Source organism: Copadichromis virginalis, linkage group LG15 (assembly GCF_057382275.1).
Source record: "Copadichromis virginalis isolate Kocher_CV1m ecotype Utaka linkage group LG15, C_Virginalis_male_GT1.1, whole genome shotgun sequence".
Lineage (NCBI taxonomy): Eukaryota > Metazoa > Chordata > Actinopteri > Cichliformes > Cichlidae > Copadichromis > Copadichromis virginalis.
Genome location: NC_140632.1, coordinates 33,893,791 through 33,920,004, shown reverse-complemented (window position 1 = coordinate 33,920,004; position 26,214 = coordinate 33,893,791). Strand labels below are relative to the sequence as shown.

Here is a 26,214-nt window from a genome sequence, read left to right as displayed (position 1 = left end):
CATTCGGACAGTGCTGTTTTTGATGTATTTCATGATGCAGTCTAACACTGAATAACTGTTCCCTGTGTTTTTTTTTTCACTTGGAACTCAACTAATTTCATACAAATATTGTGGCCATCCAGTTTGATTAACCTTTATAAACTATAGCTTTTTGTATTTGAGCTCTAATTATCCTGCTCAGGCAGATCTGCGTTCTTTGTTTCGTAGCCTTTGTAAAGGAGCACCCTGCTCTCTGCTGCCTGCTGCAATAAGCTCTCATTAATCTTCCTTATAGCCTTCATTAAACCTGCCACCACTGCACCCATGCTCTTCTCTCCAGGCTCCCACTGCCTCTTTCCTCAACCTTTATCTCTGCCCAGCTTCCTTCAGTAATCTCTCACCTTAAAGCCCGCATACTCCCCTCCTCCTCTCTTCTCTTAATCTCCCAGTTATATTTAATTCCACCCACTTGCTGTCTTTATACTTTTTGTTCAGTGACTCAAAAGCTTTAAATGTATGAGTGAATTCAATTCTTGCTTCTTTTTATTGCAGCGTGGTTCCATTTATGAGGCAGCAATTAAAGTTTTTGACACTTTGTTGTGAATTTAACATAAAAGCTGGTTTTATGATATGATTAGGTTTCTATTGGATCTGGATGTTATGATATTTGACCCTAAAGTGTCTGCTACTCAGTGGCGTGTCTAGAAAATTTTTGTTGGGGGGGGCCAGGTAGGGGCACAGATTTGGAGAAGTGTGGCAGATTTAATTGGCAGATAATGTTTTAAAAAAAAAATTCTACCAACCGTTAACCATAATTCAATAATCCTATAAACCTAATAACCAAATGCACTTTTAACTCTTATTAGAATGAGATTTTAACCACTACGGTGCAAAGTTTTTAGATACTGCGTTGATAAAGTACAAGAGATACAATCAGTGCTTTGTCAGTGTTTACTCAGCATTCAAGGACATCAATATTTGCATAGTATTTTTACTGACATATAGTGCACATATGTTTTGGGCAAAAACATTTTTGAAAATTAAAATACGAACATTTGTAACAAACAATTGACAAATTAGCCAATGCCAATGCAAAACTTTATCTGCCTGTTAAAAAAAGAAGATAATCTTCTCACAAACTGGTGTTTGATTTTGAAACAGGAAAAAAGTGGGGAAACAAATGAAAAGACTAACATTTGAATAAAACCTGAAAGCAAGTAAATACTTTCTATGCTGCCTTATGGTAAACTTTGGTAATATTGATAAAGAACAACACTGGCTGATGATAAAATACAGTCAGCTGGCATGGTGACACTGCCAGTATTAACCTGCAGGGCTGGACTGGGACAAAAAAATTGGGCATTTTTACTACAGACCGACCCACCAGGTAGTAAAGCCATAAAGACTTTGACTGAAAACAAACCCTGTTGTGACAGTGATGTACAGTCTTGTTGGTATATGTATGATTTCTATACATTTTACGTCAGATAAAAACTTTGGTTGTAAGATTTAGATAATTATTTAATAAAAACTAGGTATTTTAAATGAGAATAAGAAAGAAAAGTATTTCTTTGTGCCCACCTCTCTCGGAAACAGTTCATAACTTCCCTTCAACTCATTCATGTCACCTAAAAGGTAAACCTGTTTCTCCATCACCTGTTCAGCTCTGATGGTTCAGTAAGGACATCTCCTGGTTTCATCTTCATGTTTCCCTCTCACCACATATCTAAACAGACATCATGACCAGCAGCTTTACAGCTGTGGCTCCAGCAAACATCAGCTGATACTAGAAATTAATATTAAATACATTCTAACAACAGCTGATCAAGCTTAAACGTGCTGCTGTTGTTTAGCGCGACATCCGCTGGTTTCCTCTTTCTGGCGCAAAGTGGGCGATAAACAAGAGAGAAAAGCCGATCAGCTGATCATTGATCAGTTTCATGATTGAAGTAGCAACAGGAGAGGGAGGGGGAGAGAATGAGAGAAGAAGAGGCAGCTGTGCAGCGTAAGGACAGAATAAATCCAGCTTTGTGTCTTTTTTCCATTCTAGCTGAAGTTCGGGACAAACTGCGTCTCTTCTCAGCTCAATACGAAACGCGTAATATTTTCTCTGAATGAGGGACCATTCCATTTTTTTAAGGAGCCGTTGGCAACTCTACTAACTAACCTTATGAATAAAATAAAGTTCACTATCAGTAACATCATAGCACCCACCCAGCTGTATAAAAACTCCGTCAAACTGGCTAGAACGCAGTATGAGTTATTGCAACTGACAGTAAAAAGTCAGCAACATGAAAATAAACTCCACCTAAACTTGGTTTATATCTGACCCAGATAGACTGCAGGTCATAACTTCTTACCTGAAGTTCAGTTCACCTGACACTCGGACTGGCGGCTGCTTCGGGTCTCTCCTCCTGCCTCCCCTTCCCTCATCCACCTGTTGCCTCTGTGGAAGCCCCGTCATAGCCACCACCAAACAACGGAGTTATTTCTACACATCGACCTGCATCTGGCCAATCCACCACCTCTCATTGTTCATGCCATTACAAAAAAAATAAAAAATAAGTCACTGGGGATATGCCCGGTATGCCCGATGGCCAGTCCAGCTATGCAACCAAATCTGCAGCTCCATACAGCAATGTTACGACTTAGATTATATCTTATAACTCATAACTCTTATGTTAGCTGCCCTCAGTAGCATACTGTCTGAAATATTCCACAGCTGCAATAATTCTTTAAGTGTTATTTTTTCCTTGGTATTCTAATTTCACCGAAGTTTACTAAACTCAACAAACTTAATATTACTTACCGGGACATTTATTCTGTCCTCATTTTCTTTCACCGAAAAATTGTTTCCTGCAGTGCCGTCTTTCGTGCTTGGCTCTCCTACCTTTGCTAACGTGATGCGCATAGCGCAGACGCGATGCTGCATTCACTTACACTCGGATATCTGAGCGTCACCGTGAAAACATAATCGGACATTTGATATTTGATTGAATTTTATTGTTTTGCCTTTGGGGTGGCACCTGGGGTGGCCAGTCTGGTTTGGGGGGTGGCCTGTTCCCCCCCAGGCCACCCCGCTGGACACGCCATTGCTGCTACTGATGCGTCCAGCTTCCAGCTTGGTGACCTTTCTTGCAGAGAGACAATTGATAGGAGAGAACTCCACACAGAAAAGCCCCGGCCAGATAGTGAATTCAAACCCAAGACCTTCTTGCTCTGAGGCAACAGTTTTTCACTCCACTATTAAGCTCATGTTATGTCATTCATGCAGTTTTAATCTACTGTTACTGCTATTGAAACACTTTCTCAAATGATGCAATCAACCCGCTCTAGAAACGAGCAGATTGTTTCTATAAATTCTCTTATCTAAACAATCTACATACGTCCTTTCAAAGTCTTGCTGAACTCGGAGTGCGGAGTAGAGAGACATTGGACCCAAATGCAGACGCTTTGGACGGACTTAAACCAAAAGTGAGCCTTTATTAGCAGCGGAACAGGACACAAATGCAACATGAAAAGAGACAACGAATAAACTACAAAGCCTAAACTGGGAAGAAACTAAAACATAGGCTCATAGCAAAATAACCGGCATGAAATGGGGAAAGTAGAACCCTCAGGGGAGATACACAGTCCATCCAGCAGCAAACCTTAAATACACAGAGGGGTAACGAGAGGATGGGAAACAGGTGGGAACACAGCTGGAGCTAATCTAACAAAATGAGACAGAAAACATGAGACATTCACAAAGATGCAGACTTGAGGCTGAGACATGGAGACACGACTGACTAGGGAGACACAGGAAATGCAGAACATAGAGACAAGGGTGTCTCGACATGAAACAAGGAACACCGACTATACGCAGGCTAGATAAAAGTTGAGGAAGAACTAAGATCACTATGAACCTAAGAAATAAAGATAACCAAAACCATGAATAACAATAATCAAAGAATATTATATTATATAAATCAAAAAACACAAACACTGGGTCACCAGATCCAGGACTGTGGCATACAGTTATTCCTCCCAATATAATCATGATATTTTGTCCTCATCCCTTATGAAATGCCTTTATTTTTTTCCTCAAAATACTACAAATCAGTAATTACTAATGACATTGCAGCCACTGTGCAGCAGGTTAGAGTTGAATGAATTGAAGGTTGTGGAGATAAAAAAGGTGCTTGTTTGAGACAAAAAACAAAACAAAAAACAAAAAACAAGTGAGAACAGTCATGATATGTATGTGTGTGGCAGGCCAGCAAGTTCTAGGTCTGGTAGAGAACCAGAGTGACTGGTATCTGGGGAACCTGTGGAAGAACCATCGACCCTGGCCAGCACTGGGCAGAGGCTTTAACACTGGTGAGTACCTTATAACCTGCTTTTAGCATGTTAGCTGTGTAAAGCAAAGTCTAGATGACTGAATTTAAGAAAGGAAACAAAATGAGAAAATGTGAACGAGAAACAACACTTCTGGCACTGCGTCTAGCTGGTCTTAAGGAAGAGCTGGCCTTCCTTAAGACCAGCTAGACGCCAATCACTCTGTTTCTTAAGCTACCATCTTTGTTTGTACCTTTTTTGTGTGTGTGTGTGTGTGTGTGTGTGTGTGTGTGTGTGTGTGTGTGTGTGTGTGTGTGTGTTTGAGCGTGTGTGTGTCCACTTTACAGGGGTTATTTTGCTCCTCCTGGATCGTCTGCGAAAGCTCAGATGGGAGCAGATGTGGAGACTGACTGCAGAAAGGGAACTAATGAGCATGCTGTCCACTTCCTTGGCAGACCAGGTAAGACACAAACACACACACACACACACACACACACACACACACACACACTGTCATAGCTCACATCACAATTGTGTCATTTAAATTGTGAAAACAGCTGTATTTGAAAGTAGTATTTTCGGACTTACATAATTAAATAAACCTGTTGTGCTTTCATATACTGACAGCACAGCATTATGGTGCTGCACCAATATAAAAATGTCCTTTAAATTTGACAACTCTGCATTCAGTGACAGTTAAAATCTGAATAGGAATATCTCACTCTGGTACTGGATGAAATCACCAGGAAAAGGAGGTTGGGACTGGTGGGTAAACCTGCCATTATAATAAAAGTCATTAAAAAAATATTTTCAGTTGTGTATAATTAGTATGAGTATGTTGCATCAAATGTTGCAGTCAATAAAGGTTATAGACTGTACAAAAAATGACATGTTGGATATTGATGATTGAACTGTTCAAATGTTTCTTTAATTTGTTGAAAGCAAAATGATGTGACAGCAGTTACTGGAAAACAAAATCAACTCTGGCCCCTTTGGGGTCAGAGGTTGATTTTCCCCCCCTTTGGAAAATGGTTCTGAAGGTCAGTGATCCACTATTGGTTTCCCCCCCCCAAAAAAAACCCCAAAAATTCACTGGCCACAGCAAAGAGTAGGGACCTGGGAGAGAAAAGTACCAGCATTTTTCTTTTTTTTTAATTGGCTGACATCACAGTTGAAACACTGGAACATGAACACGTAATGGTAAAGGTTCCCTGCAAAAGTCTAAATCAGGCGTTAGTCTTAAGCTGGGCTCACACTGTGCAATTTTTTCAGTCGCGCTATTCAGCTCCTGCTCAAACTGTATGATTGAGTCGCAGGGGTTAGAAGTTCATAGGTCACGATGCAGCGTCTCACACTATACGGCCTGATCTGATGCGACCTGAGTGCTCACACTGTGCGTCCATAACATGAAGCTTATAACACAAAATGTGCCTCTCGCTCCCCCTCTCTGTCTTTCACACACACACACACACACACACACACACACACACACACACACACACACACACACCACCATCAACTTTGCTAAATTGCTAATGAAAAACATTGATCAGGCAGCTGTGACTGAGCAGCAATGTATAGATCCAACTATTTTCATGGTTGTTGTGGTCGTGATAATTTTGTGAGGCCACATCGAAAAGACCCAGATGAACTTGCCAAAGTTCTACAAGTTGTGCCTCCATCATACGCTGCACTGCCGTGTTGCTCCGTCTTTTCACTTTCATTTCTGTGTTTGCGCGTGCGCAGTGTGAGAGGCTGCAGTGACAGCCTCACGACAGGATTTCAAACATGTTTGATTTTCTTACGACCAAACGATTGATGATCGGGAGCTGGTCGTGAGGTGTTAATCGTTTCTTGTTACCCCACATATACTACACCAGGGGTGTCAAACTCAAATACACAGTGGGCCAAAATTCAAAATGAAACAAAGTCGCGGGCTAACGTTAATATTTATTGAAAAAAAAAATCTTCCTCCAGATATAAGAATGAATCTTTTCTTATGGACTCAAACAAGTTTAGCTGAAAAACTGAATATGGAACAAGCAAAGCTTAATACTAAACAATATATATATTAGCTGTATAATACCAGTAGGCCAGCTCTAATAGTAATTTGGTATGGCTTCGCGGGCCAAATGTAATTAGGCTGCGGACCAAATTTGGCCCGCGGGCCAGAGTTTGACACCTATGTACTACACGATGCACAACACACGATTAAGGCGAAACTCGGGCCGATCCCCAAAATGGTCGCACGACTGAAAAATCGGCTCAAAATGGGCCAAAATTGCACAGTGTATGCCCAGCTTTACATTGTATCTCAAAAGATATAGTTTTAACCTTCATCCATTTTCTCACGCTTATCTGGGTCCAGCTTACAGAGGCAGCTGTCTATTTATAGACATCCTCCCTCAACTTGTCAGTGACCTGCTTCACTCTTCGCTCAGTAAATAGGACGTCAAAATAAACAGCGATTCCTCCCTTAGCTGCATGCAGCCCTTTGCCATCTGAGAACAATCGTGTCAGATTTAGAGGTGGCAATTCTCATTTCTTTTGCTTTAAAACTTGGTTGCAAATCACCCAGTGGGAGCTGGAGGTCACTGCCTATAAAGTGACTTGCCTCACCTAAAAATGTTGGTCAGTCATAAAATTTAGGAACAGAATTGATAACAAAGGGTCCGACTTACTGCTGGATCAAGAGCTTTCACTACAGTTGTACAGGGACCTAATGGCCCATACCAATGAGCTCCTGCCACACCTGAGTTTTTGCTTCAGCTACTGCCGGATCCATTCTCCTCTTGGATTGTCAGTGACTGTCAGCTGACTCAAGACACCTACAAGCTACCGTAAATAAAACTTATAAGACTCTTTCTCCTCTGAAACTTTAATGTTTGGATCTTTTGCAAAACTAAATATACTAAATAACTGGAGTCCTGCATTGTGCCTGTGCCAGGATGATAGAACTCTTCATGTATATGTTAGTGGTCTTCACAGTTTCCACAGTCCACTTGGGCATACCTATGTGCCAGTGGTCACAAAGACATGTTATCATACTCTGAGTTGTTCCACATCAACAGTCACAGGGCAAACACTGAGAGCTTTGTGAAGTTATCCTTTTTCCGTTTAGTTATTCAGAGCTTGTCTAGATGAGAGGTATGGTTATGAGAGTTAAATTAAACCTTCATTAAGTAAAATTCCCGCAAGGTAGGCAGTTTGGAAAAGGAGCAGGCTCCTTTCAGCTTTCCATCTGCCTTCTGCTATATGACTTCCTTCCATGGACTATCAGCCCACTTTATTGTAGTATTCATTACATGGTTAAATAGTTTTTATGTTTCCCATTAGGAAGCTAAAGCTGCCACTTAGGCTTTTGCTTTGTGAGTTTTCAAAAATCTCAAAGTTAAAGAAAAGTCTGTCAGATGTAACCAGACTTCATTTCCTCAAAGCAATTTCAAGTTTTTCGCTTTATGAGAGTGAGTGTACGAATAAATGGACTGTATAAGGATGAACATCTGGATACATACAGCACACTTAACAGGATGGTGGCTGAGTCAGAACTATGAACCTGGGCCCAGACCAGTAAGATTCCAGAATATCTTTTTCACTTGCTTTTTATTAAACATAAAACCATGAGGCAGGTAGTAATCCCTCCCAGCTCTCCGGTTGCTGATGATGATAAATGATTCATGTATGTAAAAAATCGAAATCGATCAATTAAACACAGAAAAATACTCACAAAGCAGATTCCAACTTAGTTCTTTAAGTTAGCATTTGTACCACATTTAAAACATTCAGGAAGACACATCTCTTTCAGCAGATTAAAGAATGGACAACCTAAATATGTGGGGGTTTTTGTGTGGGGATATCATATCTTATATGATTTTGTGTCTGCAGGATATCTTTAACGCAGTGATCAAACAAAACCCGTTCCTGGTTCATCAGCTGCCTTGCTTCTGGAACGTCCAGCTGTCTGACCACACCCGTTCCGAAAAGTGCTACAAAGATGTGTCCGACCTAAAGGTGAGATCTTGATAAGCCCGTTATACATTTATCGAGACACATATGAACCTGCTCGGAGGTGTTCCCCACTTTCTATCCTTTATTTTACTTTCTATTTTTCAAATAACTAGACATTTCAAACCCTGCATAAGAGTACTATTAAAAAATGAGATCAAAACAAACTCTAATGTTAGTTGTTAGTGCCATTAACCATGCTCTTTAGATTCACTGCTCCTCTAAACTCCAAAATAACACCAGCATGCAGCTATAGATTATGTGCACTTTAGCATATGCTACTTCCGGTGGGGAAACGCCTGTAAGGCGCTTCGTTTCCGGTGTGATATTCGCACCTTGTTTACGGTCGGGTTTTCCAAAAACAGGTCAACCAAATGGATGAATCAAGCGGCGATTTACATTTCTCAAGATGTCTTGAGCATTTAACAAATATATCTGTAGATGATGTTCATCGACTTGTCGATATTTTCCCCCTCGCCTCAGGGCAAAATAGAAAAAGGATTCAAATTTTATATTTCTTAGTATTTGTATATAGTGTTCTCTCGTTTATTGCGGGTGTCTAAAAATAACCAGCAATAGGTGAAATCTGCAAAGAAGCCAACTTTATTTTTTTACAATTATTTTATATGTTTTAAGGCTGTAAAACCCCTCACTACACGCTTTGTACAGTTTTTTTCAGACAGGCATCGACATTTTCCCACTTTTCTCTGTCATTTAAACACTTTAAGAGTTCAAACCTTCGTAAAAAAAAAAAAAAAGTCCAGTATTATAGAATGAAACCAAAGATCAAAACCTGTTTTCAGTCTCAAACATTTAGTTGAAAAGTAAACATACAGTATATTTGTTTTCCTATAAATAATAATGACGGATTTTAGAACTAATGAATTTAAATGTAAGCTTAATTGCTTCATTTAAGCTTAATGCACCTTATAACCCGGTGCGCCGTATGGTCCCAGAAGTCCAATGTTTTTTGTGCCATGGTTATCTTCCTCTGCCTCTCGGGTGCTACCACAGGTGCCTATGACGGTGCAAAACGTTTCGTCTGCATTGTTTTTGTTGAGGAGAAAACTTACAAACTTACAAACATACAGTACAGCACTTCAGATTCTGTACTGTACAGGAGAGACGGCACGGAGATCGACAACGGTCTGCAGTCAATCAGGACGCAGAACACACTGCGCTTTAAAAAAAAAAAAAAAAGAAAATCATGCAAAATTGCACTAAAAACATCCGCGAAACAGCGAGGCTGCGAAAGGTGAACCGCGTTATAGTGAGGGACCACTGTAATTGTGAAGCTAAGTCACAACATACCCTTTGTAAATACTAATATATAGAGACCCTTACCAGCAATCATTCATGTATTTTTTATATCCTGTGGCTTTTTTTCACGGTTTGTTGACATGCTGTGTAGGAGAGCACTTGACCAGCTGATATCGACATAACGGGGAAACATCTGGCTTTGACTATTCTTCACCTGTAGTTTCAATACTGGACATTTTCCTGTTTAAATCATAAGAACTGTCACTATACAGAGATGTGCTTCTGAATGTGGACGATGTGTCTTCTGATGTGATGTAAACAACCAATCGATCTACACGCTTCAAACGTCAAAATTGATCATTTTATTTTTAATGACACGGCAATGGTGAGTGTTCCCACCTTTTGCTCTTTGTAACTTAATGTAATCTTTCCGTTTTCGTATTTCGGACATGATTTTGGAGTCCACCTTCGCAGTAGCGATTGACCGCAAAATAAAGCTACCAGAAATGTACAAGCCTACATCCGGTCTTAAAACAGGAACTTAGCATTTTCTCGTGCACAGGGTCTGTTACTGTTCTTACCACACTGGTCTGTGTAGGTTTTTAGTCATCCAAGTAAAAGTAATAGAAAATAACTGGACGTGTTTAACTTTCCACACTAGCACAGTGCTTTTGAGACCGTTAAACAAAGACATTAAGAAACTCTGCTGAATGAGTTTTAGGAAAAGCTCTTGATCTTACCAATCAAAAGTGAAGCCACGCCTCATACATGTTTTGGCAGTTTTGTGGATTCTTTCATGTGGTTTCTTCTATAATGTATCTTCTTGCATTGGATAATGCTACATGTGCTCCTCGCACGGTTGGCAGTTCATTCTATGTCCACAAAGTGTTCTTGGCCAAAACACTGAGTTGCTGAATGTGACAAACGAGCATCTTGAATGGCATTGCTGAAACGTATTTATATCAATCTGCAAAAAAGTGCAGTTAGTGAAATGGCACCTTTGTCTAAAGCACTGAGTGAAGTAATTTCACATCTTAGCAAACAGTATAATGAGGCTTTTCTTCACTGCTCTCTCATTATTTTTGCCAGGTATTGAGCCAAATAACGGACAAGTGTTAACAACAAGTAGTAACTTTGTTCTGCACTCTTGGCAAAGTGCAGTGTAAATGTTTTGGTTTATTGCTCTGATTCTTTAGAACCTGATGATACCAGAAGCTTCTTCACCACTCTCCCATTTGTGGTTCTCCTCAACAGGTGATCCACTGGAACTCTCCAAAGAAGTTGCGAGTAAAGAACAAGCATGTGGAATTCTTCCGGAATCTCTATCTTACCTTTCTGGAGTACGATGGCAACCTTCTGCGACGAGAGCTGTTCGGCTGTCCCAGTGAGGCTGACCACAACAGTGAGAATGTATGTGGGACTTCTGTGCTTCTGTTTCTGTTGTCAGTGTAGTGAAGTTATTTGAGATGGTGCTTAACCACTGTGGGATTCAAACTGCCATCATCCATTTAGTTAGAAACAAGTTACATTTGTAGCGAACAAAGAGTCAATTTCTTATCAATTGAAACATAAGTCAGGAATTCTCTTAACTCTTGACTTGGTATTGACAACATACATGAGAGTTTCTACATCTCCTGATGTAACTGCTATGCCTAGTACATTAAATTAATACCTGACATGGTAGGTTCAGGGTATGCTGGCTAGTCAGACATTAGCATTAGCATTGTGGATGCACATGGACATTTTGCATCACCTACACTCATGATGCCTTTACTGCTTCTGAGGTGTGCGCCAGGTTTTATGAATTCCTATCATTAGCTCTTTAACAGGAGAAAACATCTAGCACAGGGGTGTCGAACTCCAGGCCTCGAGGGCCGGTGTCCCGCAGGTTTTAGATATCACCCTGTTTCAACACACCTGAATCAAATTATTAGTTCATTAACAGGCTTCTGGAGAACTTCAAGACATGTTGAGGTGATAATTTAGCCATTTAAATCAGCTGTGTTGGATCAAGGACACATCTAAAACATGCAGGACACCGGCCCTCGAGGCCTGGAGTTCGACACCTGTGATCTAGCAGAAGCAGGCTCAGGGAGGGAAAGTCATCTTTTGAGGGTGAGGGAGGGAAGGAAGGAAAGAAGGAAGGAAAGAAAGAAAGAAACCTATATCCATATGTATTGTACTTCATATTACTTTTATGCTTTACGTGTTCCCAGTCAAGTTGGCTACTGACAGTATTCAAATGTTTTGTTTGGGGGGGGGGGGTGGTCTGAATAACTTCAGACCTGCTTTGTATAATTAACATACAAACACTGAACAAAAAATCTAAAACTAAGTGATCTGATCTTTACATTTTAAGAGAGCAGGATTGTCATGAACCAGGAATTGGACTCAAACACAAACTCACTTAAGAAAAACGTGAATTCAAAATACAGTTTTATTGCCGGGAACAGAGGGAGCGATACAAAACTAAACCGGGAAAATCTAAGAATATGAACTCATGGGGAAACACAGGGAGAGACACGCAGCCATGAGGGACGACGCGACAGAGGACTGAGGGAGATGCTGACCTAAATACACAGAGGGATAACAAGGAAGTGAGAAGACACAAGGAACAGCTGACATGAATAACCATAACGAGACAGGGCGACTGGACTGAACAGAATAAACATGAAAACGCAGGACCTTCACAATAAAACAGGAAACATGATGTGGGAGTAGAGGAGAGGCAGATCACAGCGAGGGAGAGCACAGACACGACACGCTGGGGAAACATGGAAAACCTAACACAATAAAACATGAAGGGAACCACGGCACAAGAACTCACACCACAATATAAACACAGACACAGAGGGAGACACAGAGGGCAGAGACACAAGGAGGGAATCCAATAAACTAAACTGAACAACCTAGGAACCATGGAATAAATAATGAACTAACAAAATACAAAAACACAAGAAAAACTAGGAACACTGGGACAAAATGACCCAGGACCATGACAATGATTCTGTGTTAAAAGAAATTACCTGTGCTTGAAGCATATCTATGCAATTTTTATTTTAGCCAGAGTAGCTCAAGTAAGCACAGTGTTACATATTGGACATTGTAAACATAGCCTGGAGTAACAGAGGATAAACTTCAGTGTTCATTAATAAGTTTTTGTGCTTTTGGAGCCATTACTAATCTGTAGAATAGAATGAACAGAGGTGTGTCTTGCCATAACAGTCCCACAGCAGGCACCCTGCTGCCCTCTACTGTCAACAGTGATAAACATTTACTTAAACAAAACTCCAACCAGGTGAAACTTGTATCCCCGGCACACAAACAGTGTGAAATATACTATAGAATCTCAGCATAGATAGGGCTTGTTTAATGGTTGAATGAGGCATGTTGTATAAAGTGCTCAGTGCTAAGGCAGAGTAGGAGAGTATAGCATAAGCACCAGTCTATCTACCATGCCAGACACAAAAGCAGCTGTTCACATGTCGGTAATAATGTTCATGATCAAAGTCAGTGGCTCAGACTGACGCAAAAGTGCCACTGACCTTCACAGTCAGCAAACAGCAGACAACAGGTCTGTTCTTGTTAGAATCATAACGTGCAGAAACTTTTTAGCACATGTGAAGTTGCATTCGTTTAGGTTAAGGACAAAATGACTCGCAAGCAATAAAATAGCAAGAATAAATTAATTGTGCAAACCTATGATGATGCAATAGATAGATAGATAGGTAGGAGTGGGCACTTCAGCAGTCAACAAGACTCTCTGATTTGGAAGTATTTTTTTTATTTTTGCAGGTTTATTTGCTTTATTTCATTTTTACAGGTTCTACAGTTTTTCTATGCTGACACCAGAGTTTAATATTATGTATGTCCTCGAAAAGCAATGTGTAAAAATGGCCATGATCATCCAGTCAAACACACAGTTTTAGAGAGAGTGGGTTGACTGAGAGAGAAAGAATAAGAGGACTAAATGTGTCGTGCAGGTACAGGAGACATTTATCAAAAGTGGTCACCTTATTCCGTCCGACTTCCTCCGGAGAATAACGGACTGTATTCTCTGAAGGAAGTTTGTCACATCATTTCCCAGTGTCACACTTGAAGGAGCGATCAAAATTAGGATGAAGTCACTGTACAGTATCTTTGAGTTGCACACAGGAAATACTTGTTTCTGCTCGAGCTAATTGAGAACAACCTTCAGGATGCCTTATCTGAAAGAGTGTCACTGCCAGAAATTGAAAAGCTTCTGCTTGATTCAGCAGAAGTGATTATAAAGTGGAAAAGAATTAAGACCTTCACATGCAACACCATGGGACAGCAGAGGTTAAATGCTCTTGCCATGCTGTCAGTTGAAAACAAATTAATTTATGGATTGGTGGAGATCGTGAAACTTTTCTTTCCAAGGAATCCATTTGAGTTTAGAATGCTTTTATTTTCACTGGAACAGAGTTTAAACGAAATTTCAATTTCTTTTACAATTACAACTTTTACCATCACAATAGGATTGCTCCATTCACTGGTTGAGGGCTCAGTAACCCCCAAATCCAATATCAGAGCTACCTACTTCTCCAAAACTCCAATCCTGTACATTCTCTGCCATATTGGTGTACTCTCTTTCAGGCAGATGTCAGGCTCCACAAGGTTTCTCATCCCTGGTTTCTTCTTAAAAATAACTTGGCAGGAATAATGGCATGCAACTTCTCCTGCTGAGTTACAGAGAGATGGGAGAGGTCAAGAGAGACAGAGTTAAGCCCAACAGGCATAAATTCCTCATTGATATCATCCTCCTCAGCCACAGTTTGCACGAACAACTGCTGCTGGATTGGATTATTCTGGGTTTTCCATTCCTTTAGCTCAGGGGTGGGCAACTCCAGGCCTCAAGGGCCGGTGTCCTGCAGGTTTTAGATGTTTCCTTGATCCAACACAGCTGCTTTAAATGGCTAAATTACTTCCTCAGCATGTGTTGTAGTTCTCCAGAGGCCTGCTAATGAACTAATTATTTGATTCAGGTGTGTTGACCCAGGGTGATATCTAAAACCTGCAGGACACCGGCCCTCAAGGCCTGGAGTTGCCCACCCCTGCTTTAGCTGATTGATGTGAAATTTGTTTTGGATTTCTTCTCTCTGGCATCTGGATCTCATGAGTTGTTGAACTGCTTTCTTAGCACAGCACCTTGCCATTTAGCCAACAATTTGTTTTCAGCAGTAGGAAGTAATAAGAGTACCTGCTGTCCTTGGCTGAACGAGCTCTCCCTTGCGGCCCTGTTGTGACAGTACTCTGCATATGTCTCTTCACCAATTTGGTGTTTTGCTCCATTTTCTCCCTCATCTGAAGAATGTAGTCCAACACGCTCGTCACCTCTTTCCTCGGCCTCACCCAGGATTCCTGCAGAACATCCAATGGTCCTCTCACCTGCCTGCCATACAGGAGCAGGTGAAAAAGGTGAAAAGCCGGTTCATGCTTGAGGCACTTCCCTATAAGCGAACAGCCAATCAGGAAGCCACATGTCCCAATCTTTAGCATCAGCTGAGATTAAATTCTTCAACATTGCTTTCAGAGTTCGATTGTATCTCTCCACCAAGCCATCTGTTTGGGGGTCTAAATACTGCTAATACCTTAAAGCTTATACACCTGCCTCAGGGTATGCAAAAGAAACTCAAAACCATCATCCGTCAAAATCTCAGATGGAGTATCCACCTGGGAAATAAAACCTGCAAGAGAGCATAAGCTGTCTGTTTAGCTGTAATTTCCCTAAGGGGAAATGCTTCTGGATATCTGGTACTGTAGGCACAAACCACTAATATATAGCGATTACTTGCCTGGGTTCACTCTAGCGGCCACACTATATACATTGCAATGCGACTGAATGGAACATCAATAACAGGTAAAGGCTTTAAAGGAATTTTTGGGACATTTTTATCACCAGCCAGCTGACAGATTGAGCAAGAAAAACTCCTCAACCTCTCTGTTCATACCTGGCTAATAGAACCTGCTGGCAATTCGGTCCCTTGTCTTCTTAGTTCCCAGATGCCCCACCCGTGGAATAATATGCCCCAATCTTAAAACTTGCTCCCGCTGCTGCTGTGGGAACACCAACCTTAGTCTGTCATCCCTGTTTGCTTTGTAGTACAACACTTGTCCTTTGACGAGTGTTGTACTACAAAGCTGGATGGCATTACCTTGGCCTCCAGTAACACTGAAAGGAAACTTTGTATCGTTTTTGATCAGGATATGTCCTTCAATGCACATACAAATATGTGGGACTGCTTTCCTTCATTTGTGCAAGATCTCTAAAATCATGTGACACTGACACACTAGTGTATTCATTTATTAATTTTAGACTGAATTATTGTAATTTGTTATTATAAGTTGTCTTAAAAACTCCCTTCAGTTAATCCAAAATGCTGCAGCAAGAGTACTGACGGTGAATAGACAGAGAGAGCATATTTTTCCTATACTGGCATCTCTTCATTGGCTCCCTGTCTTAAGTAATCAGGCCTCACAGTATCGTGTCACCCTCCCTGAGCCTGGTGATGCCAGGTTTTTCCTTCCCACTCTCATCATATGATTTTTGGGGTTTTCTCTTTATTATTGTAGGGTCTTTACCTTACAATTCAAAGCGCCTTGTTATTGTGACTTGGCACAGTATAAATAAAACTGAATTGAATTAACCAACACTGATAAGACTCCTCCTTCAGCTTGATTGCTCCTTTCACCTCTGTCCACCATATGGTTCAGGGATTACCACTCCCATAGATACCAACCACCTTGCAGCCACAGTCCCTTGCAAAATCTTGCCTCGTAGGGTGAGGATGGTTAAGAGTGAGGTGGTGGATGAGCCCAGAACTACACAGGAGGAGCTTGTTAATCATCTGAAGGCAGATGAATGCAGCTCACAGTCACCAAGACTGCCATTGGTAACACAAAATCCCTCCTGAGATGTGTCCAAACTACGAGAATTACCAGCAAAAAGGGTTTCCCCATCAAGTACTAGAAATGTTTTGTTTGGGGATCAAATACTTATTTCACTCAGTGACATGCATGTTTTGTCTAGTTTTTTTGTTGTTGTTGAGATTCTGTCTCTCTGGTCTGTAATCTGTCTTATTCTTCCTATCTTTCTCTATCTGCAGCTCCAGAAGACACTGTCAGAGCTGGATGAAGATGATCCGTGCTACGAGTTTCGTCGAGAGCGATTCACTGTCCATCGAACACACCTCTACTTCCTGCACTATGAGTATAAACCCAGCTCTGACAACACAGATGTCACTCTCGTCGCCCAGCTCTCTATGGACAGGTGCTGGTTTACACCCACACTTACAGAAGCTACACAGGTGTGTTTAGTTCAAAGTGGGCAGAACAATGAAGTGGAAGGCTTCCAGAGGTTTTAGAACATTGAAAATGTTAAGAAAAAACATATTAGAGCTGCTCCTGGTTAGAAAAAACCCACAATAAACAGCTGTGTTGGCAAATCTGTTGACTGATGAAGATCGAAGGAGCAAACCTCTTAGGTATGACATTGGGGGAGAAATATATTTACATATCTAGGCTAATGGTTTATATATATATAGTCCTGCACTACCAAAGAATACTAGGATACTTAAAAAGCAGAAGCAAACATCCTTCCAGTAACAGCTCTTTTTCAGTTTGCAGCTTTTGTCATACTGTCAAATACCCAAACCTACCTGAAATGTTTAAAGGTTAGCCATTCGGCCTGTACTCTGCAGTTTTATGTTTTTAAAACCATAGACCAGGGAAAAGTATTTAACAGTCAGTAAAAATGACTACCCCCAGAACTTCTGAGCTTCTAGGTTAATAATTTTAGAGTCTAAAAGTGTCCTTGATTAACATCAGAAAGTGAGATCAGTTCATCTCTTATTCGGCAATAATCTGGATCAAGGCGATATAGTGGCATTAAAAAGGTTTATTTTCACATCTTCATGATGGGGAATGCTTGCAAAAATATTGACTGGTAGCAAAGTAGACAATACATCAACATAGTAAAACAATCAACAACTGACTGTATAACATACATGTAGTGGATGGAGCATTAAAATTCTTTACTTACTTACTAACAAAATCAAAACCAGTCTGTGAACCCCTGGCAACATCTGGTCGCTAGAGGAAAATGAATATTTCCTGATGGCTGCTGAGTGGTTGCTGGAGGTTGCTCCCTGTGGTTTGGTGAAATTGGCTGCAAAGACGATGCTGCACTGAAAACATCCTTGTGATTGCTTTGTCCGCTAGTAAATTATCATAGTTAGTTATAGTTTGCATGGAAAATGGCAGTTTGTATTATTTTAGGGTCTTGAAGGGTATTGAAGCAACTGTTGTTTTGTTTTGGCACTTTTTTTATAAAATTGAATCGAATTGTCTGCCGACACTTAAAATAATGGATTACATTTAGAGCTTTTCGAGACCATCAAAGCACTTTACAATTCCACTATTCATTCACTCTCACACACTGGTGGAGGCAAGCTACAGTTGTAGCCACAGCTGCACTGGGGCAGGCTGATAGAAGCGAGGCTGCCATATCGCGCCATCGGCCCCTCTGGCCAACACCAGTAGGCGGTAGGTGAAGTGTCTTGCCCAAGGACACAACGACCAAGACAGACAGAGCAGGGGATCGAACCGGTAACCTTCCAGTTACAAGATGAGCTTCCCAACCCCCTGAACCATGGTCGCCCCGATAAAAGCTAACCACCGAATGGTAGCGTAACTTGGAAAAGTGCAAGTCAAACCAAAACTTTGCCTTCAGTGTTAACTAACAGAAACTAACACTTTTCAAAAATTTCATCTTTTACTTTAAAGGGGAATGATCTCCATTTCTTGTGTGCAGACCAGTCAGTGTTTTCCATACTGTCTATGGGCAACCATGGAAATGTGTTTGCAACTAAAGCAAATACAAGGAGGTTTTTGGTTCAGTGCTCTATACACCTTTGCAATCAATTCCACTTTGCTACAGCAAGCAGCCTCTTGCAACTACTCACCAGCTAGTCAGGAAATACACATTTTTTTCCTAATTACCCTAATTACCACTGACAGCCTCTAGGCCTGCCTCACTTGGGCTTCACCAATCAATTTCACAGTGAGTACCTGCAACTTCCAACCACCACTCTCAACTACTCAGTCACTGCGGTTGCCAGTGACAGAAATATGTGGTTTATAAAAAAAAAGACTTCTTAATTATTTTATTGACTTTTCATATTTTTATTCTAACATCAATTCAGAATAATCATTGTGAACAAAACAGAACAAGAACTGCCCACAGCTAGCAAGCAGACTTCCTTTTTAACATCTCAAATATTGCAATCCAGTAGTTGTATTTCATTGCAAGGTCTCCTGCTGTTTTCTGTAATATGAAAGAACAGCAGATGTTTTGTCATTGGCTGATATATATATATATGTGTGTGTGTGTGTGTGTGTGTGTGTGTGTGTGTGTGTGTGTGTGTGTATGTATATATATATATATATATATATATATATATATATATATATATATATATATATATATATATATATATATATATATATATATATATATATATATATATATATATATATATATATAATAAGTTATTTATGCCTGTGATCTGGTCTTGTAGGCTCCAGATGTTGGAGGCCATCTGTAAGCACTGGGAAGGCCCCATCAGCCTCGCCCTGTACTTGTCAGATGCTGAAGCCCAGCAGTTCCTTCGCTATGCTCAGGGCTCTGAGGTGCTGATGAGTCGTGGGAATGTCGGTTACCACATTGTCTACAAGGAGGGTCAGTTCTACCCAGTCAACTTGCTACGAAATGTGGCCATGCGACACGTCAACACACCCTACATGTTCCTATCAGACATTGACTTCTTGCCTATGTACAGCCTCTATGAGTATCTCAGGTAAGATGATTAAGTAAAAACCAAAGGACAGCTCTAAATGTTGATCTCATTCCTCATTGACACTGTGAACAATCACTTACCGTCTATGTGCAGGAAGTCTGTGGTGCAGCTGGACATGGCCAACACCAAGAAAGCTCTAGTGGTTCCCGCCTTTGAGACACTTCGGTATCGACTGTCATACCCGAAATCTAAAGCCGAGCTGCTGTCTCAGCTGGACATGGGCACACTCTTCACCTTCAGGTTAGACATGTTTGTCCCTGTCTGTCGTAGAAGGTATGTGAACCAGAAAAGAATAGTAGATTCGCAGATACGTTCTGTCAGTGGACTCAGAGGACGAGAGCAGTCTGAACACCACTACTCTGAAGGGAAGGCGCACCAGGGGTGCTCAGTGCAGACATAAGACATGAGTGGCACTAACAGAAAGCTGCAATGAGGCACACATGACATCCAGTAAAACCAGCGTGACTCAAACCTTCTGCTTTACATCTGGAACAGAAGGATAAGAAGCTGGTTTCACAAAATACTGATGTTAATAACTTTGACATAAATTAATGAAAATGTAATTTCATCTCACAGACATGGAGATAATTATATGCCTATGTTTAGTGTGAGTACAGATGCAACACTATACTGGTCAAAACTCTACATGGACTGCACACATGACTCCTGTGTGCAGTCTCTATGGGTGCCCAAGGCTCTTTGAGTCATATTCACTTTGCTTCAGTCTGTAATACGTCTTTTATCTTATGGTCTTATGGCACTCACATATATGGAGATAACTGTGCTGCCATCATAAATGATTTGGTCTGAATAGTGGGGTAAAAACTCAAAGACTCAATTTTCACATCTGCGCTAGAGAAAGAGCTTTTAGCATCCCTGTGTCCAAAGTACCACCTAATCTTTTAGGAACTGTAGAGTGCATTTCTGCTCTGGTAAACTACTTTCCTTTTTTCTCCTTACAGATATCATGTGTGGACTAAAGGCCATGCACCAACTAACTTTGCCAAATGGCGGACAGCCACCACTCCCTACAGAGTGCAGTGGGAGGCTGACTTTGAGCCCTATGTTATGGTGAGGAGGGACAGTCCTGAGTATGACCGCCGCTTTGTGGGCTTTGGCTGGAACAAGGTGGCTCACATTATGGAGCTGGATGCACAGGTAACTCGGTGCTCCCATTGTCAACCTCAGTTACTCCCAAAATTGGGACTTTGTGTAAAATGTAAATACAAACAGAATCCAGTGATTTGAAAATCTCTTTAAGTCATATAATAACACATCGGTTATTTAAACTCACAACTGGACGAACATACAGTAGACTTATTAGCAACAGGTCAGTAACATGAGTGGATATAAAAAGAGTTTTTCTCAGAAGAAAATACAGGAAGAAAAATGTATCTACAAATTTTGCAACTAGCTTAATTCAGTTCAGTTTTATTTATGTAGCGCCAAATCACAGCAACGGTCACCTGAAGGCTCTCTATACTGTAAGATAAAGATCCTACAATAACACAGTAATGTTCCTAAACTGTGAAGACTGAACATCTCATTGTCTACAGTACATTATATCATCAACAGACTGAGAGAATGCAACACTTCACAAATCACCGTGTGTGAACACAGCTCAGAGTGCCGTCCGTACGTGCAGGTTAAAGCTCTATCATGCAGATAAGAATCATCTGTAACATTGATCCACAAACACTGCTGTCTCCGATGGACCAAAGCTCAAAGTGGAAAATGGATCTTAGGTCAGAGAAATCGGAACCAAAATGTTTTTTGGAAAACGCTGCGTCCTCTGGACTAAAGAGGACAGGGATGACCTGACTGCTTATCGGTGCTCAGTTCAAATGCCTGTATCTTTGATACTACTGGGGGCATCAGAGCCTATGGAACTGGCAGCTGACACATCTGGAAAGGCTCCATCAGTGCTGAAAGGTATATACAGGTTTTAGAGCAACATAAAGACAGCAGGTGTCTTTATCATAGTTTAGCAGGACGATGCTAAACTGCATATTGCATCTATTCCAGCAGCACGGCTTCATAGCAGAAGAGTCCACACCATTCACCAGCTTAGAACATCTGGAGCCTCAGGACTGTTGAGCAGCTAGAATCCTCTATCAGATAAGACCAGGACAACATTCCTCTGAGAAATGTCAGCAGTTGCTCTCCTCAGCAGTTAAAAGAATCGTTCAAACCACCACCACCTTCAGACTGGTGTTTTGGACCTCAAGTAAAGTTAAAAGCATAGCTGATCAGCACAACTCATCACCAACTGGTGGCAAGTTAAGTCAGGTTGTAGGGGAAGACGCTAGATAGGTCTCATACTCAAGCTATTATTCTGAGGATACGCTGACCAGTCAGCTGACAGGTAACAGTAGGCCCTACGTTGCCAGAGTCACAAAGAGAGTGACTCTGGCAGTAGCTGAAGCAAAAACCTGGGTTTGGTGATGCTATGGAACAAGACTTTTAACTGACGTCAAGGCAAACTGACAAACTGTCAAGTGACTCAGAATAGAGAAGCATCTTCCAGCTCACCTGTATGTGGTGAGGATAGAGAGCTGCTGACTTCATATAAGGATATCGTTAGGTGGTGAATGTGGTGTGGCTATGGACTGAGAGGTGGAGCTGGTTGTCTACCGTGTGGAAGGTTGGGGGTTCACTCCCTCAACTTCCTCAAGTCTGCATATCAAAGCAAGATACTGAAGCCCATGTTGTTCCCCATCAGAGTGTGAGAGTGTGAAACAATGTTAGATTCTAAGAAATTGAAAAAAGCACTTCAAGCATTCAGAGTAGTACAAAAATGTATCAATTTATTAACTGACTTATTAGGAGGGTTTCTTTGAGCCCACTGACATCCTTTCCTTTGAGGAGGCAAATTCTGGGGGAAAGGGATGACTGGTCTATCCCTGGGCATGAGGTCAAGGAGGTAGTTAAACAAGGACATTTTTCAGTAGTTGGGGAGAGAGCGGTCTGGGCATCTTTGCCAAGACAACTGCCTCTGTAACCCAGACAAGCTGCAGTCGATGGATGGAAAACGTTTAAATTTCTCATTTAAGTTTGTTTTATAATGTGATACAGAATATTTTCAAATGATGAAATCCTTTTCCACTATATTCCATTCCATTAGGATAACTTAACTTAAGATAATTTTGATTTCCACTGTGTAATTTAACCACATTTATTTTTGTATTTTGAGGATTTGAGGATAAAGAAAGCTCAAAAGCTCAGTCGGTCAAATGATTGGACAGGTTGTATGGCTTTACAGTGACAGGTCCTGTTCTCTTTTAGCTGAAGAAGAAATCAGCATGCGACTCATTATGACTGGGTTTTAATTTTAAGAGGTCATAGGTCAGGTTTGACTGAAGTGCTTAACAATAGTCTTTATGCAAACATCCTTTTTTGGAGCATAAAAATGCAACTTCTAAAAGTCATAGAAACTATTTTGTGTTTATAAAATTTTTATTGTCACTATATGTCTGTGTGTGTCCTGTGACAGGTGTTGCTCATTGTTGAAAATATGAGAATAGTAATTATGTTAACTGCGCACTTCGGTTCAGTTCGACTGAGAATTTTAGCTTCTTATGCACGACCAAGAGGCATGTGGCTCATGCAGTTACATGTTACCAGATCAGATGGGCTCAGGTATGAACGGTGATTCCTGAGGAATTCAGACTGAAAGTTTGTTCTTTTCTCTCCACAGGAGTATGAATTTGTGGTTCTGCCCAATGCTTTCATGATCCATATGCCTCATGCACCCAGCTTTGACATCACCAAGTTCCGCTCCAATAAGCAGTACCGGGTCTGCCTGAAGACCCTGAAGGAGGAGTTCCAACAGAACATGTCGCGGCGGTACGGTTTTGCCGCCCTTAAGTACATGACGGCTGAAAACAACAGCTAGCCACCACTGCGGACCCTCATAGCCCCAACTCTGAACTACTGACATGCTCCACAGGCTGCACGAGGGGAGCATAGTGTGAACGGAAGCCTGTGTGGGTCCTGGGGATACTTTGAGACTTAAGTCCCTCAGAACATTGGACACTGAGTGTGACACTGCAGGGGCTCTTTTGTTCCAACTTTGTCATCAGTTGTGGATAAAGGAGAAAATGTGTGAAGTGTTTCCTTCTCCCAGGATGTTAAAGCTATGAATGATCGCACAAGGGACTGCTGGGGCTGGGCCCCAGGTGTGTGGGCCTCAAGCTTCAGTTATGGAATATGATAGACAGCAAACAAAAATATTGCCTTGCCATATTTCTAAGACCAATGACAGTGTTATGGCTATGTGTAACATTATGTGTGTGTGGGTGTGTGTTTGTATGTGTATGTGAAGGTAGATACGTGTGTGTGTGTGTGTGTGTGTGTGTGTGTGTGTGTGTGTGTGTGTGTGTGTGTGTTCTGCCAGGACAGTGCTTAGCAGGGTGTAGAGCACTGTGGACTAAGCTTTCCAAAACTATGAAGTAACAGGAAGCTGCAGTATGACTGACAGCACAGCCCCGGCTCCAATGCAACCGATCTGCAGGCAGCAGGACAAAGAGGTCAACATGTTGACAGAGAGTTAAAAAACCTTGTTGTGACGAGTGAGACACACTCAGATACTGAGGGTAGCAGCCATCTGACCATCTGCTGCTGCTGAATTTGTTTCATGGCTGATACAGATCAGAATAAATCTTCCTACTCGTATGACAAATAAGCTAAAAGTGTAATAATGTCTGGAGACCATCCGCTTGGTTAATTTTCAGGGGATCTCCACATCAGCCCTGTAGTGTGTCTTCGGTTTTGGTACGACTACAGAATGTGACAGCAGATGGAAGCATTGTCGCTTAGTTAACTGCCTCCCATAACAGAGTGCAGCAACAAGGCCCAACAGTCAGCATTATCTATGAGTGGGTTAAATGGTTGATGGGTGGATGGGAAATCTGTAAAAATCTACCAGTTCCAGTAAGGTGAGTCCCAAACACTTTCTTCCTCACGCTCGTTCTTTCTCCCTCTGGCCTCTAGTTTGACAGCAGTTCAATTCAGGTTTTTTTATATAGCGCGAAATCACAATAATAGGTCCCTGAAGGTGCTTTAATGTAAGGTAAAGACCCTACAATGATACTATAGCAGCCAAATGAGCCAATAACACAGTGCCAGTGTGCGCTCTCTTTGTTTGTGAGGTGTCACACCATCAGTTGGTGTATCGTCAACTTATTATTGGTCTGGTATGAATGTTGTGCCACTAATTTCATGTTACCTGGAGAGGCTGTGGACAGACTGGCAGCCATAGAGTCCTGATAACAAGACACTACTGGGCATTAATGTCCTGTATGATATTATAAAGAAAAACTAAAGTTAGATACGGGTCTAAAGACATTAGGAACACAAATCACTGCAGGAATAATTTTGTAATCAATACAGTGAAAGTGAAACTGAACGTTTTGACTTCAGTGGAAAACATCATGAGGTCAGGTGAGGAAAGAAGTAGTGAAGCAGAATCCCGGTATTTAACCCAGATTTGTTTTGTCACCTTTAAAATGGTCCTGAAAGTTGCTGACCCACTAATCATCATGTGATTTGCCCCAGGAGTCACAGTGTGAAACGGCTGTGTAAAGGTCCGATCGCTCCTCCTGTGCACTTCACACATTGCTGTAGTCAAATTATTTAATCTTGGCAATACCTAATAAGGTAGCCACCCCAGGTATCATCCCGGGGTGGCTGTAGCTGAGGATCTACTGATCGCAAGGTTAATGGTTCGATCCCTGGCTCCAAGTTGCAGGGTCTCTCAAGCATCCATCAGTGTGTGAGTGTTAGCTAGGAAGCACTGAAAGGAAAGTGCTTCTGTGAATGTGGCGTGTTGTATAAAGTGCTCCAGGAGAGTAGAAAAGTGCTATATAAGAATCAGTCCATTTACCTTTTTTATTCATTTTTATTAAGTCTGCTTTACAAAGCGTTTCACACGGGAATGAGCTTCATGCAAAGGTCATTTCAAGAAGAGTTCATTTATGGGCATAACAAATTGTTCAAAATATATATATCTTTGACTAGGATGTAGATGATGATCTGTGTTGCTTGTCAGTCCACTTATAGGACACCATCACTGCTTTCCTGTTATAGGAAATAAAGGCAGCATTGAACCACGTTTCCTTAATTCACCCTGATATAATTATGGCTCACATTCTTCTGTGCAGCTTCGCTCAGCTAGGAAAAGACAATCTGATTATCTGAGCACAGCTGCTGCCCTTGTGTTTCCTGCTGCCTGCTGTACTTCAGTCATGAGTGTGGTGGTAAAGCAACCTGTTACCTAAGCAACCAAAATGTAATAAAACTAACACATGCATTTTAATCCACATCAGTCCTTCTTCCTGCAGGTTAGGCGTGTAAAAATTGTTAACTGAAGGTGCAGTCAGCTGCAGTTATGGATTCACTCTTCCACTTTGAGCAGCTGGAGGCACCGCGGCCTCTGTCAGGTCCCAGCCAGGATCAGAGTGAACGCGTCATTAGGCAGCAACTTGTCACTCGGTCCTAGTCTCCAAAAAAAGTCCCTGGACTCACACAAACTTGATACTGATGTGAAACTAGAGGCCTCTCTCTCACACACATCCCAGTGATCTCTCACCCTGTACAGGAAGCTGCACAAGGTCTTGGTGCAGGTTAGTGTGTATGAATGTGAAGAAGCTATCTAAGTGACTGTTGTATGATATTCGGTCTTCGTCTGTTAGCCTTGCAGGGCTGAGTGGGGCTGCAGTGTGTAAGTAGGACAGTGCTGATTGATGCTGCTACCTGAATAAAAGCAAAGAGTCAA

At 41.4% G+C, this 26,214-nt stretch overlaps 1 protein-coding gene across 4 annotated transcripts in view; it reads left to right on the top strand.

The window, feature by feature from the left end:
• The window catches only part of large1 (LARGE xylosyl- and glucuronyltransferase 1), a 69,481-nt gene extending 43,267 nt beyond the window's left edge, over nt 1-26,214 (top strand). For all 4 annotated transcript variants that reach the window (XM_085433035.1, XM_085433032.1, XM_085433033.1 and 1 more), the window contains 9 exons: nt 4,234-4,338; nt 4,644-4,756; nt 8,182-8,307; nt 10,816-10,971; nt 16,689-16,852; nt 19,161-19,439; nt 19,533-19,679; nt 20,402-20,597; nt 23,137-26,214. In XM_085433035.1, the coding sequence (XP_085289161.1) occupies nt 4,234-4,338; nt 4,644-4,756; nt 8,182-8,307; nt 10,816-10,971; nt 16,689-16,852; nt 19,161-19,439; nt 19,533-19,679; nt 20,402-20,597; nt 23,137-23,334 (1,484 nt within the window). In that variant the 3' untranslated portion in view covers nt 23,335-26,214. The remainder of the gene's footprint in view (nt 1-4,233; nt 4,339-4,643; nt 4,757-8,181; nt 8,308-10,815; nt 10,972-16,688; nt 16,853-19,160; nt 19,440-19,532; nt 19,680-20,401; nt 20,598-23,136) is intronic.